The sequence below is a fragment of the Callorhinchus milii genome, unplaced genomic scaffold (assembly GCF_018977255.1).
Source record: "Callorhinchus milii isolate IMCB2004 unplaced genomic scaffold, IMCB_Cmil_1.0 Scaffold4, whole genome shotgun sequence".
NCBI classification, from domain to species: Eukaryota; Metazoa; Chordata; class Chondrichthyes; order Chimaeriformes; family Callorhinchidae; genus Callorhinchus; species Callorhinchus milii.
The window spans coordinates 70,158,439-70,172,987 of NW_024704745.1; the positions used below are offsets into that span (position 1 = coordinate 70,158,439).

The 14,549-nt window shown below is 39.5% G+C and overlaps 1 protein-coding gene across 1 annotated transcript in view; it reads right to left on the reverse strand.

The window, feature by feature from the left end:
- The window catches only part of ubl3a (ubiquitin-like 3a), a 43,240-nt gene extending 31,451 nt beyond the window's left edge, over positions 1 to 11,789 (reverse strand). The window contains 1 exon segment of the mRNA NM_001292585.1: positions 11,674 to 11,789. Coding sequence (NP_001279514.1) covers positions 11,674 to 11,700 — 27 coding nt within the window. The 5' untranslated portion in view covers positions 11,701 to 11,789.
- Positions 11,790 to 14,549: the final 2,760 nt, after the last annotated feature.

A 14,549-nucleotide genomic window follows, 5' to 3' on the forward strand; every position in this document is an offset into this window, starting at 1 on the left:
CTACAGGACTCCACTTAAAAATCTTGAAGATTTAAAAAAAAAAAATTGGCACTCAACCCAAGATTGTTTGTGGGTCACTGCTGTGCACAATTGGCTGCCGCGTCTCACCCATAAAGTATACAGTCAATTCACTTTACAATATATTCTGTGAAGCGCTTTGAGACTGCTGGCTGGAGTAGACCTGGCAACTGACATTGTTCAGAATTCCCTGATGCAATATGCTATGGTGGGGTGGGATTGAATGATCACCTTGGCCTGGGAGCCCATTCAGACTCCGTGGACTAAATGGCCTCCTTCTGTGTTATAAATTTCTATAATTCTAAGATTAGGGAAAAAAGATTGTTCTAAATTGCAGTAGTGTGGAGGTGGGGGGGGAGAATCTATTTTGGATCTTCAGAATTAATACTATAGTAGATTTCCTCAGAATGATATTCTCAATACAATTTAAAACTACCCTGCCCATGAGTTAGGTTTAAGAAATTCAAAACATTAAATAATTATCTAACATTTGTATTTTGAATATTACAACATGTCTAAAGTCTTACAGCTACACACTGTTTACAAGAATACAATTTATACCTGCCAGTGGAAACCCAGCTCTGAGATACTACCTCAAGTGTAGGGCCCTATGTTGTTGTTATTGATATGCACTGTACAATGTCTCCCCAGACACACACACATTCTGTTTATTTCATCCCAAGGAATTTAGGTGTAAATTGACAAGAGCCAAGCTCTGAAGATCCCAGAGTGTGTTTGTAGTTTGACCAGATAAAACCATTGGGTAAAGCACGAGTAAGCTTCCCCCTCATTCACTTTGGACAACTCTACACACTAGGACTTTGGCTTGCAGGAACCCAGTAGAAAGAACTCCACCTCCAGTTACTGGTGTGCTCCTCCAGGTCCTGGCAAGACAGGGCTGGCTGGTCCATCATCGTGTACCCTGGAGTACTGCAGTCCTGCCTGGCTCAGGTAGTAGACTGTCAAAACCACCACAGAGGATCAACTAGATTCCAATGCCATGCACATCAACTGCTGTTGGGATGTTGATTCCTCTATATTTTCTTCTCCAATTGGACCCTTCCACACCATCATATTTCCTAATAACCTGTCCTCAAATGTGGGGTCAACATGCTGTACCCAGAGAAATATCAGTGTCACATTTGCCCAACCAAAATATTGGTCTCCCTGACCGTTGACATGCAGCAATCTTGATTAACACCTCCTGTGATTGACATTTCCTTAGAATTCAACCTAGAAATCAACTGGAGTGGGGAAACGAAGCACTGCCATTTGCTATTTCAATATGCATAAAAAATAATTTGCTCTTCAACCTATGTATTCATTTTCCTGAATATAGTTCAAGGCAAACCAAAAAACTGCTGCCACAAATAATTGTAGCCACTAGAAAAAATGAACCAGTGTTACAGGGGAAAAATATGATCTCATCCACATATATTCATCAATATTCTACAAAATATAATATCCAGCTTTGCCCTCAATCGACTCCACTAAACAGATCCTTCCAGGATTTTACTCTGTCCAAATGTGGCAATATATAGGTCTTGAAAATAATGGTCGATACACCAACGATTAATACATATAAAAGCCCGAGCGGGGGGGTGTTTGGGGGGGGGGGGGGGGGAGAAAAACCACTGTAAAAAAAATTGTAATCTGGTCACCAAGCAAAGCATCTTCTGTGTGCTTGCTTTTGCAAAAGTTATTTCAAGATGTATGCTTTTACAATATTTGTAATTTAATGTCCTCTTTATAACCTGGTCTCAAATCTTCTCAAGTTGTTCATAAAAGTTACATATACTTAGAAGCTTAGGTCAAGTACTGCCTGTAAGCCACATTAAATATAGTGGCTGGTATGTATACAAATACACATAAAACAGTAAGCTACCATTTCCTGTTGTCTATAATATCTAAGCTACACAGTAGCTTAGATATTATAGACAACATCAGTGTTTCCTTCAATTCTATACAACAACAACTTGCGTTTATATATCGCCCCTCATGCAGGGTAGCGTCAGGAGGGGGAGGAATGCCGAGCCAGGGGGAGGGGGGATATGAGAAATTACTGAATAGCCCATACAATTGCCAGTGAAATGATGTGGTCTTATTAGTATTGAAAATAAGCCATTTAAAATCAAAACCAAATCCTTTTATTTAGCATCACAACCGTTCCATTCCATACATACCTTTGTTGCAAAGGGATTCTGCAGCTTCACAGACATTTAGCTTCAGGGTTGTTCTAACCATAGAAATCTATGCCTGATTTGCTGCACAATGACATCATTGCTGAAAGCAGCAAGATCCTTTTTTGCAAAGTGTGTAGAGACTTCATTTCAAATCATACAATGCTCATAAAAAGATCACATTTCCAATTCAAAAAGATTACAAATTCTAAATGAAGTTTTCTCTTAGGGGGAGTAGGGTAGAGAAAGAGAAAAAGCACAGCATTTTAAGTGTCAAAAAAATTGGAAATCCCAGTCAATTTTCAATAATTATTTTCAATTATTATATTTGGTACACAGATAGGTTACAAATGGTCACTCAGTTCATGCTGCCTGACCTGCTGAGTTTTCTCAGCGACTTCTGTTTTTATAACAAATTACATTTGTATAGCATCTTTCACGTCGGGAGGATGTCCCAAGGCGCTTGTCAGGACCTGAGCATAGGATTGGTATCAAGAGGGTTGGAGGGCAGGAGGGTGACCGAAGGCACGGTCGAGGTTTCACCCCAAACCCATCACATTCGGCACCTGTCCCGCCACTGTAAAGTGTTCCAAGATATTATTCTGTGTGAAGGGCGCTAAATAAATGCAACTGTTCGTTGCTTGTATTTGACATAAGGATCAGAATAAAGAAGCACATTATTCTTCTCTTTTCTACAATATTGTCCATTTCAGTATGCAGATGGTTACACTTGCAAATTGAGTCATATTACAGTGCAATAAACTTTTTAAGGACATTCTAAATTAATCTTCAGATTCCCATCAAGGGACTTTCTGCAGAGCATTAAACATGTAAATGCAGAATTCATGAACTGTTTAAATAATTTAACCAAACACATCAAGATACAAATTTTAAAAAACTAAGTTGCAACTTTTAAAATTCTAAATTCAATGACATTCATTATATCCTTAGTATTAACAGATTCTGGATCAACACTTTGTGGCTACTGTACAAAATCAGATTTTTTTTTAAAAAATCAGATTTTCCAGATGTGCTAGCCTAAAAAAAACTAGCTGTTTTTCCTACTTCCCCCAAAGTGAATTTGCAAACGGCTCAACTAAACATATTATAGCAACTGCTTTCCCCAACTGCGTAGCTTAAACCTTTCAAAAGCTAAGGGAAAGAAAATCAACACATCTCTAGAACAGGGATTTTCAAACTGGGGGTTGCGCTCGGGTGGGATGGGCAGGGGAAGCCAATTGAGAAGAGGCTAGGCCTCAGAGAGAGAACAAAAATCAAAACAAAATACTGGCTATCTCGTTCTCACGGATTGAAATATCAGTCACTAACCAGCCGAGGAGCAAGGGGAAGACAAATCCCGCAACTCCCAGGTGAGCTCGCGAACATGGTATGTTCTAGAAAGACAGTGGTGCTCATGGGATATTAAACTCCCGGGGGGAAGGGGGCACACAAAAGTTTGAAAACTGCTGCTCCAGAACAATTACTACATACATGGTCTTCAAAGTATTTGCACATATTTGTGTCTCTAAAGAGGTAAAAATTAAATTTGGAACCACAGGTCTTCAAAATGCTGAAAAATTTGAAAGCAGGCAAAAATACTAAATATAGCTCAAAATATAACTACAGTACGTTAAACACCAGCTTCACAGAGCACATTTCTCTAATCAGCTCCATAAATGGCAGTTGGTTGCTATTTTATACTTATCAATCTCAAAGAACATTTCTGATATGCCATTCTCTGCTTAACTGATCAAATATATAAAGCTAGCAACCCAGCATACTTATTTTAAACCCCTCTTACTTTATTACAGGCAGAGTTAATTGAACTGGGAGATGAAAACTGCTTCTGATTTTTTAATTGGAGTAATGTATTCCAAGCCAACATGAAATTGAACACAAATATTTTGTCAGTTTCAAACAAAATTAAAGCAGCTCCTTACAAACATTGTTCCACTACAATACCTGCTCAAAACATTTGCAATCTGGGTTGTTCTGGGAATCAGATACAGTGCACCATTTTTAGTTATTACAATAAATATGTTATGGTAGACTATACAGGCAATAAAAGTTGACCAGCCTAGATAATTGTCAAGGCGGGAGACAGAATACTGTCACACCCAATATTTTATTGCTACTACATTGTACTTTTACTGAAAGAAAGAATCCAGAAAATGAATTTGTTTTGTTAATTTTGATAAAGTGGAAACTATATTGTATAAGCATGGATTGCTGAACTGTTTGACATGTTTTCAGTGCCAGAAACTAAGCAACAGACCAACAAGCAACACACACAAAATCATGGGCAATGGAGGCTGGAAAGGATCCATCAGTTTCAATTGAAACCATGAAGCCTGGGGGGCAGCATCAGTTAATGCCAAGAGCAAGTCAACCAAGACATGAGGCAAGACATTGTTAAGCTAGAAGAGGAAAGAAAACACAATATCTAAGGTAAGAGCGGCTCACAAAAAAAAACTGCTGAGTGCTTCTAAGTCTTTTACAAAATAAATAAGATTCCGATGTCGAGGCTCCTGAATAGCTTTTGTCTTGCTAAAAATAACTATTTTTTATATAAAACTGCACAAATCAGTATAGGAGATACAGCATACTGTACCATGATTGCTGCCTTAACAAAACAAGAAAAACATCAAGAATGCAGCTCACTGCTCATTCTCAAAACAGGGATGGTAAAAGTCCCAATTCTAAACAATGATAAAGTACTTAATGGAACAGTATCCTTGATGTTTTGTGTTCCATGAGAAACCAATTTCCTCATCTGAAGCAGAAATCTGTAATACGAGAATGTTCTCATTTACATAACCATTTCACCATGGACTCTGCTCTCACAATGGTAAGCCAAGTTTACTTCCTCAATTGCTATCAGGCCTATTTTTAAAGGTAAAACAAATCTTGCTATTGGTACTGTAACTTTATTATATTCAAGGTAAAAATATTGAAACAAAATCCTGAAAAATACTTAACCCCTTTATCCATGCTTCTAATTTCAAATAGCTAAAGCAGAGATTATATAGATAAAGATTTAAGATTAATTCAAATCTAGGTTGAGAGAAAAAAACTTAAGATCAATTTGAAGTTCAAAAAGAAAATGTTTATTTATGTATTTTAACATACATCATACACACAACAATCATTAAAAGTAGAGGTAACGCCATTTTGATTTATATGTTGCTGAACTTAAAATGTAATCCATTACCCTATTTAAAAATTTCATGCTGGTTATACAACTTGTCAAGATAGATACTTGGAAATTGGTTATAATAACTTCACTGTTAATCATGCTGAAGCATCACTTACTTAAAATTATAATAATATTAAAAAATTAATTACCACAGAATTCCAACTTCAAGCTATCAAAAAAACAGAATAAGTTCAATTTAAAAACTACTTACTGGTAAAATTGAATTTTCCGTCAAGTCTGGTTAGCAACCACGTTATTTCATTACACTGTCACTTAATAAATTCGCTCAAATTAATTAAATGTCATAAAACCAGCAGAAAGTTATAATACTGCACCAATGTCCTGAAAATAAATCAAGGAGAACATCAGGGCAGATAAGCAGTGGGGACCATCAAGGTCAGAAACCCTGGGATTGGAAACTACTCCTATTTAATGAATCATTACAGTAAAATCCACATAAGTCACATCAGTTGGGACCGTAACAATTCATATGACTTGCGAGTAATTTTCCATGATTCCATGCAGCCTGTAAGTGCGGGAGTAATGGAGGGTAGGGGAGCGTGGATACGAGTTTGGAGGTGATTAATGAGTTGTGCAAAGAAATTTAAGTGGTTTTGATAAGAAACTGAATGGGGCTCAGGTGAATGTACGATTTAGCAATTTATAAAGGTAAGACTTATGCAAGTTTTACTGTACTATTATATTTCCCTCTTCTCTTGCTTTCCCAACCCCACCCCCCAAATTGGAGAATGCAGCAATCTAAAATTGCAACAATGCTTCCAGCTGTAGGCTTTCTGGAGCCTGACCACAGTTGAAGTGAAGGATGGAATGCAAATAAAACATATGCAAGTTAAGAACGGATACTAGCGCAAAATTTGTGCTTGCAACATTTTTAAAAGATATTGGTAATGTAGTACACATTAAATCATCAAGTTAAATTAGCCTGAACCTTCCAATTTGGACTAAGGACTGATAAGATGCTGGTCATTTTCTACCCAAATTGTTAGTACATCAAATTGAGCAAACCTGACAGGACTGACAGTTAATCGAGAAAACATTTTCTTGATGGAATCTTGCAGATTACCCCTGACCACCTACACATTTGGAAACCTGCATGTGGGATAAAATAATAAATGAAAATGCTTTAGCTTTAGAATTAATGGATTTCAGTTGCACAACTTAGGGCTTCCCTATGCAATCGCCAGACCACAGGATTATGACACTAAACCTTTAACTTTCTGATTTGGAAATAAAACTGGTGACTCAAGATGTAACTGATCAAACTAATTATTACCCCATAGAATGGACAAGATAGGCCCACTTTCCACACAGTGAATGAGCAAGGAAAATGTTGCAAGTATTTGCACTTCTTGGGCCCTGTTACAGGGCAACATAAGAGCCTAGCAGCTCACACAAAAACTCATGAGCTCTTCCCCGTTTGGCGTCCGATCAGAAAGGTGGAGATGCTCAACTACTAATGCATGAACAAGGTAGATATCATTAGGGTATAAGAGTGAATTTAAGCAACTGTGAATCAAACCTCTGAGTGAAATGCCAAAAGGATGAACTTGATCATTTTCAACCATACCACTAGATGGGGCTCAAAAGCAGTGGAGTAAAAACACAAAAAATCGATAGCATGTCAAAAGCAGTAGAAACTTATATTCTGCAGATTTTTAAAAAAACTAATATAACAGACTGAAGGTTCATACACTTTTATTGGGAGTGGGGGCATGGGTGGAATGGAGCAGAGATAGCTTGAATTTCAGTAATCTGTTTAAGTAGATATTTAAAATAGTTGAAAATACTGAAATCACAAGGCTATAATGGAATTATGAGGCAACAGGATCTGTTCCTTATATTTGAAGCTGGTGCAGATTGAAGGCAAGGTGCTTTTCCAAGTGAGGAAAAGAACCAGCTGTTCTTGTTGGTGGTTAGATCAGAGCAAAAATATATTGAAGTGCAAAATATTGGGAATCGTATTATTCTTGTAATTATAGAGCTTGCCCTTATTGCTAAATGGGATAAGGCACCAAAATACTATTTAGACCAGGATGTCTTAGATTTGAATCCCAATTTGTGCTGAGATACTTGACCTCAATAGAGACACATTTGGTCTCAGCACACAATGGGAGGACAAAAAAAAGTTCTCATCACTGATCACGGTGCAACATGTTCCTGCATGAATTGGATTACTTCACCATTATTTCCTCCATGGTCAAAAGACTTGCTGATATTCATCATCCAGATAGATCCATTAAAAACAGCCCATAAATAAAATATCACTGGGCAACTCGTACCTGTGAAATGTACCCCAACAGGAATCAGAAAGGAGGAGAGAAATGTGGCTTTTTTTTAAAAAGTTCGTCTTTAAATCAATCATAATATGACACAAGATTATGCTGAGAAATAGAATGTAATTCATGAAGCTAAATCAAAAGTTCCATTCAAAATTCCATGTTTACTCAAGTCTTTTCAAAGTCGTGCTTAAAAACCTACAAGAAAAAGACTGCATTTAACTCGGTAGCTAAACTAAACCATGTCAAAAATTAAAATGAGGCGCCTTTGTTTCAAGAGATTAGCCGGTACACAGAAGCATTATAACCCAGTAAAATAGTATATTGTTTTACAGAAAAGCATTAGTCATCACAAGACGGGACCATATATTTCATTTACCAGTGGAACAATCTAGTCTAAAAATAAAGGAAAACACCGTTATATAAAATGGTGCCAATGGAAAATAAGCAAGTGTAAAAAATAAGCAATAGAAGAACATGTAATAAAAAACTGTCAAGATTCTCCATCATGATTTATAACATTTTCTGAAGAACTTATTTAGGTTTCATAATTTTATGCTTCCCTTCCCACTCAGTTTCTAGGCTATTCCCAAACCAAAGAACAATCAGACCACCTATCCAAGATGTTTATCGCTCTTTATCTAGATATTATGAGTTACATGAAATTGAATCAAGATAATGCTGTTAGATTTTGTTATCCTAGGAAGCACCTAACCTCAATTATTGATGGCATAGCCCAAAATCAGGAACACCAATGCCTCACAATACCATACAGATTATAACCCTGGAATGCTTTCCAGCCATCGGTTAGGATTATAGTCTGGGGAAAGAGTACTTTAATGTCAAATTGTACCCAGCCTGCCATTAGAAATTGATATTCTTGCAAGTGTATATAGTTTAATGAGAAATCCAATTATAAGTATTAACAATTGCTGCAATTAACAATCTAACAATCTACTTGTGTTCCAGAGCATCTCCATTTTGTTTAATGGGGATAGATATTGTACTTCTAGGAGCCAGAAGCTTCAAGTCTAGGCCCAATCTGATTCTGCTTATCCCAGGGAAGTCCACTACTATGAAATATGCAGTAGCTCCCAGAAAGCCATATAATGACACATTTATGAATGCACCTAAGAGTTCCTTAAATAACCCAGAGATTGATATTTGGATTGGCTTGGATTCAGAGGCAACAAGTTTGGTTTTCTATTAAAAACAATCATAGAAGCATTTACACTATAGGGTAAATTTCTTAGTACCAATGGCAACTAACTGTTGCAGGCACAAACTCAAATGTGGCTCTTATTATTGGTTTGACGGACAGACCCTTCCTGAAGATTGGGGCAAAGCTCAAAAAATTCAGTGATGTGAATGCTACATCACTGGACACCTATACTCATAGCATAGTGGGAGGATTCCCTTTACCTTGCTGCTTCTGAAAGCACAAAGGAAAACTACTTAACCTTGCATTAGAATAACCAATGATAAAGTGCCTACTATATTTTCAAAACCATATTCAAACTACATTGAATAGTAGCTCAATGCCCACATTTAAAAGAATTCTCACTGTGTCTGCAAGATAAAATTGTACTTCATTAGGATGCTGCTTAATATGGAATCCTAGTTTTCAAATTATATCAATTGTACTGTATTCACTTCAAAAATGTAAACTATTAATTACCCTTTCAGTCATCACCCCCCAGAAATTTTCATCTACAATGAGTGGTTAAAGAACAAATTCATTGTAAAAGTAAAAGTGACAGTCTTATCTGATTAATTTTCAAGGTGCTACATATTTATTCTTGTCTGTGCAAGACTCTACTTTCTGGTATCCTGCTGAGTTCAAATTTACCCCTAAGTTTTCTGCAACCTTGGTAACGGATTTGGAGTTTGCATAATTTAATTTCTTCTGAAAATAGAAACAAATAAAAAAAAGCCACTTTCTGGTTCTTTTACTAAACATTGTTTCATTATATTATACAAACTAGAAAAGGTTTGCAATTATTTTTAATTGAAGAAAAAGTAGTATGAAATACTAAGATCAAGACATGGGAATGCATACAGTAATACAATTTACCTCATCCCAAAACCATTGTCAAAAAGAAAATACTAGCAAGGTTTTACTTTTGTACTTCTGAAATATAACTTGTTAAAGGCTATTGTTGCTATTGCTGTCATGAAAGACTTTTCATGTTCTGTGTAACTATGTATGCAATATGTATTCCTGTTAGTGTACTGCTAAGGATTAATAATAAATTGGTGAGTGTAGTTTAAATTGGATACCTAAGAAAAGCTCTAGAGCAAATCTCAACTGCTAATTAAAGCATCATCAAATTGCAATATGCTAATTAATATCCATTATCAGCAAAAAAATTACAATACAGAATACACAAAATTACCAATTCTGAATAAATTAGATGATATCAAACAAGTATGTCCTAGGAATCCACACCTGCTTAAATGTGTGCAATACTGCGTTATGGGATGCCGCCTAATGTGGAGGGCGCTATATAAATGCAAGTTGTTGCTGTAGTTTAAAATACAAGATACGTTTATAAGAAAAGGTCTGAGTTGAGAAAAGGCTGTTTGGCTCACCAAAGCTCTTATTTCTCTCTTCATTAACTCCTGCATCATTATATTGAATTGTATTTTGAATAATTTCAATGTTTAACGTACAGGATTAATTTCTGGAAATTTGTTCTATAAAAACAGATTTACTCTAATTTTAAACCTCAAAACATGTTTTAGCAGCAAAACATTCCTCATAATATGTTGCTTAATTGGATAATACACTATTCCAAACTATCCAAACCAATTTGATTTTGAGGGGGGAAAATGAGAAGACGACGATCTTTTTAGAAAAGGAGCTGTATACCAGCTATAATACTTGCCACCAGATTTTTTTTTGAAAAATGCGTATAATGCAGCTTTCTAAATCCTTTTAGGTGCAAATAATGCTTCTAACATTATCTTTACTTTTAATGTCTGAATCCATGTACCATCAGAGATGGCTTCAAAATAGTCTTGCAGTAATTGATGTTTTTCAGACAACTCTCAGCAATGAATCCATTTTCCGTCAATGGCTGACAGTTAAGAGAAACACACACTGACCAAAATACTGTTCAAGCAAAACGCAAGCATTTTCTGAAATCTTCAGCGTTTAATCTATGGCCTATTATTGTTATGAAAAGAAGGCAATGAGAGGGCAGTTTCATTTAGTGTACGCAATTCACATTTATTGGTCACTCAGAAACGTGGTTGGGAAAAAGGGGAAGAGACGGTGAATAACCAACAACAACACCATCGGTGAATAAAAAACCGTGAGATACAGTGACATAACTGCAAGCAAACCGGTTTTGCTGCATTTTACTTCCGACACTGCCTTCACCAAACATACAAAGTTGGAGCCACCCTGATCCCCCAAAGACTAAAAATGCACGACTTCCTCAACCGATGGAAGGGATGAGGGGCAAAACACACATACAACCCCCCACTGGCTATCATTCGATAACATTTGAAACTACATTACCTAAAGTCACATCGAACTAATCTTCCGTCTCCCTCGTTAATGGGAATAACTGGATTCGTATCCCATGTCGGATTGTGATACTTAAATGGAATGTACCCTCAGGAATGAAAGACCCGCTTTTAATAAATATAAATCTTTAACATATTTTAATCGGCTCTCTACGTTGCCAACACCAAAAAAAGTTTCTGATGAATTTGATGATCGTATCCGAAGACAGATTTTTTTTTGGGAAAAAAAAGTTCTCTTTGGGGATTTAATCGCCACCATTACATTCATCTCTCGGGGCTCCCAAATCCTAACAGACATCGGAGATCTTCGTTAGTATCGGGGCAGCCACCGGGGGTTGCAAGGTGTAATATTGCTTCCAGCATCGAGGATGGAAAGATGCAATCAATAGTGCAGAGAGGACAGACACTGAAGGATAATACAGAACGTGTAGGATTGATTGCCTCTTACCATGTCTGCCGGTATACTGCTGGACATCTTTTAAACTGGATCCGTCTATCGATCAGCCAGACAAGTCCTTCGCCTCTCAGCTTATTCCCCAACTCCTTCAAGACAGCAGAGTGCAATTGAATCCAGAGAGAGGAGAGGAGAGGGGGGACGGGGGGGGATGTGAAAATAATAGAAAAAACTGCACGGAAGATTTTTTTCCCCCTCTTCTCCTCAAAATAAAACACACAGAACCCGGGGGGGGGGGGGGGGGGGTATCAGGGCTCTCACGGCGCAGACCAAAGAGAATGTCACGTCTTCCGAGAGGGGGGGCGGGGGAGGCAAACGAAGGCGAGAGCTGCGGCAATGAGAGGCCGAGACCCCCGGCGTCAAGTTCAGAGAAACTGCGCGCAGACCGGACGCCGAGTAAACTTGCTGCTGCCGCCGTGAGCCGAGAGGAGGCGGCGGCGGCGGCGAAAAAAAAATGAAGACGGCTCCGAGCCACTCTCTAAAGGTCCGCAGAATCAGAAGTCCGTGCGTTTCCTTTCATAATCCGGGAAGTCGGCTTTTCAGGTTCTCATTCTGCTCTTCTTCAGGCCGACCGCTCGCCCTGTCATTTTCCCCCCTCTCCCTCAAACAAATATGGCGAAGGGGAGAGAGCTGGTCCGAGGGCGACAGGGCGCTGCGTCGCTTCCGGTCCGGGTAAGCGCTGCGGCATTGTGGGAGCTGTAGTTGTGACGCGCAGCCGCCTTCTGTTTGGGGCAACTTCAAAGCCGCATCGGGCAGACTCCAACTCCCAGCGGCCACGCGAGAGACTTGCCGCATTAGCTCTGTGGTCCCTACGTCAGCCACACGTTGGCCAGTATTAGGGGGCATGTGAATGGAGCTTTAAAGGGGAAGACCTAATCATATAAAAAAAATCAACAACTGAAGCTTTTGCAATTGAGCCTATCCTGGTGCCAACTCCTTCCCTTTCCTCTCTAATTCCAATTCCGTGTTTCCTCCCCATACCCTCTCACATTGTCCCCTCCCTTCAAATGCTTATCCCAATCCCTTTTAAACAGTGTTACCATGTCAGCTTCACTAGCTGCTGGGGCAAAGCGTTTCCACCTTCTGACAGCCTTCTCTGTGAAAAAGTTTCTCTTAATGCTCAACGGTGTCAAACCTGATCTGCAGATTCTGATTTGCCAACCAGTGCAATTTTCCATTGTATTTCCTCACAATTTTCAGAATTTTGAAGACCTCGATGAGATCTCTTCTTAACCTATCTCGGTTCCAGTGTAAACAGAAAACATTTTTTTGCAACTATTCTCCTAACTGTTTTTTGGTCAGATGGGTGTCTTGACACATGCGGAAACCCATCACGCTTAAGAGTATCCAAATGAGACTGAGAGTTCCACATATGTATGTCATCTACACAAGGAAATTTCCCTGTATCTGGTATGAAATGGAATCCACAGTCTCCTTGGAGGAATGCATCCTACTTACCTAATTTTGGAGAGTATTTGGCACAGGTTGGCAAGAGCCAAGGCTTAAGAACCCCAGAATGTGTGTTCCACGGCTGTTGGGAGTTTAACCAGCTAATAGATTGCCATTGAGAGCACTGTCTGGCAAGCTTCCCTTTGCTTGCTAAGTTAGGATCACTGTACCAGTTAAGGCTTTGGCTGGAATGATGAATAGGAATTGAGTGGAAAGAATCCCTGTCCCCAGTGTTTGCCCCTCCAAGTTCTGACAATGAGGCAGACTACCTTGTCTATCATCAGAAATGCCCTGTGGTACTGCAGACATACCTGGCTCAGGAACCTGTTGAATGAGTGTGCCACAGAGAATTACAATACAATGCAAAATTACATTTGTATAGCACCTTTCAAGTCAGGAGGACATCCCAAGATGCTGGACAGTCAGGGATTTGGACCCGAGCTGGGGGTCGGGATCAGGGATTGTGGAGGGCAGGGAGGGTAGGAGGGTGACCGAAGGCATGGTCGAAGAGGATAGTTTCGAGATGTGCTTTGAAGGAGGCAAGGGAGGAAGTGAGGCAAAGTGAATGTGGGATGGAGTTCCACAGGGTGGGACCAGAAAAACTGAAGGCTCGACCGCCAATGGTGGAGCGGAGCGGGCGGGGGATGTCATGCAGGCCACAGCCTGCTGAGTGGAGGGAGGAGATGGGTTGATATGGGGTGAGCAGGTTGCAGAGGTAGGAAGGAGCAAGGTTGTAGAGGGCATTGAAGGCCAGGACGACGATTTTGAACTCTGTCCTCTGGGGGATGGGGAGCCAGTGGACCCGGGCGAGGTGGAGGTGATAAGGTCATGGAACCTGGTGTGGGAGAGGACATAAGCTGCAGAGTTCCAGATGATCTGCAGCTTATGGAGGGAAGAGTTGAGAAGGCTGACACACAGGAAGTTGGCGTAGTTGTGCCTAGATGTGATTGATGCATGGATGAGGGTTTCGGTGGCCTGAGTGGGGAGGCAGTGGCGGAGCCAGGTGATGTTGCGGAGGTGGGGAAAGGCCGAGTGGGTCATGACACGGATTTAGGGTAGAAAGAACAGTTGAGGGTCAAACAAGACGCCAAGGATCCGGACTGGCTCGATTCACACATTCTGTTGCCAAGCGTGGAGCCAACTCAGCTGCAGAGAGACATCCCTAAACTAACCCCGCCATCCCCACCGCCAGGAGAATAGTCACTACGCTAGCGAGAAACCTGGGTTCAATTCCCGGCAGGGTGAAAGCTTGGGCAAGTTTCCTTAATCCACACGCCTGATAATAATGCCTCAAGAAAAAAAAACAATAATAATTTGGTCACTGCAATCCATGACTGTTTGTGGGTCACTGCTGTGTGCAATTGGCTGCTGTGTTTCGCACACAAAATATACAGTCAATTCACTTTACAGTATATTCTGCG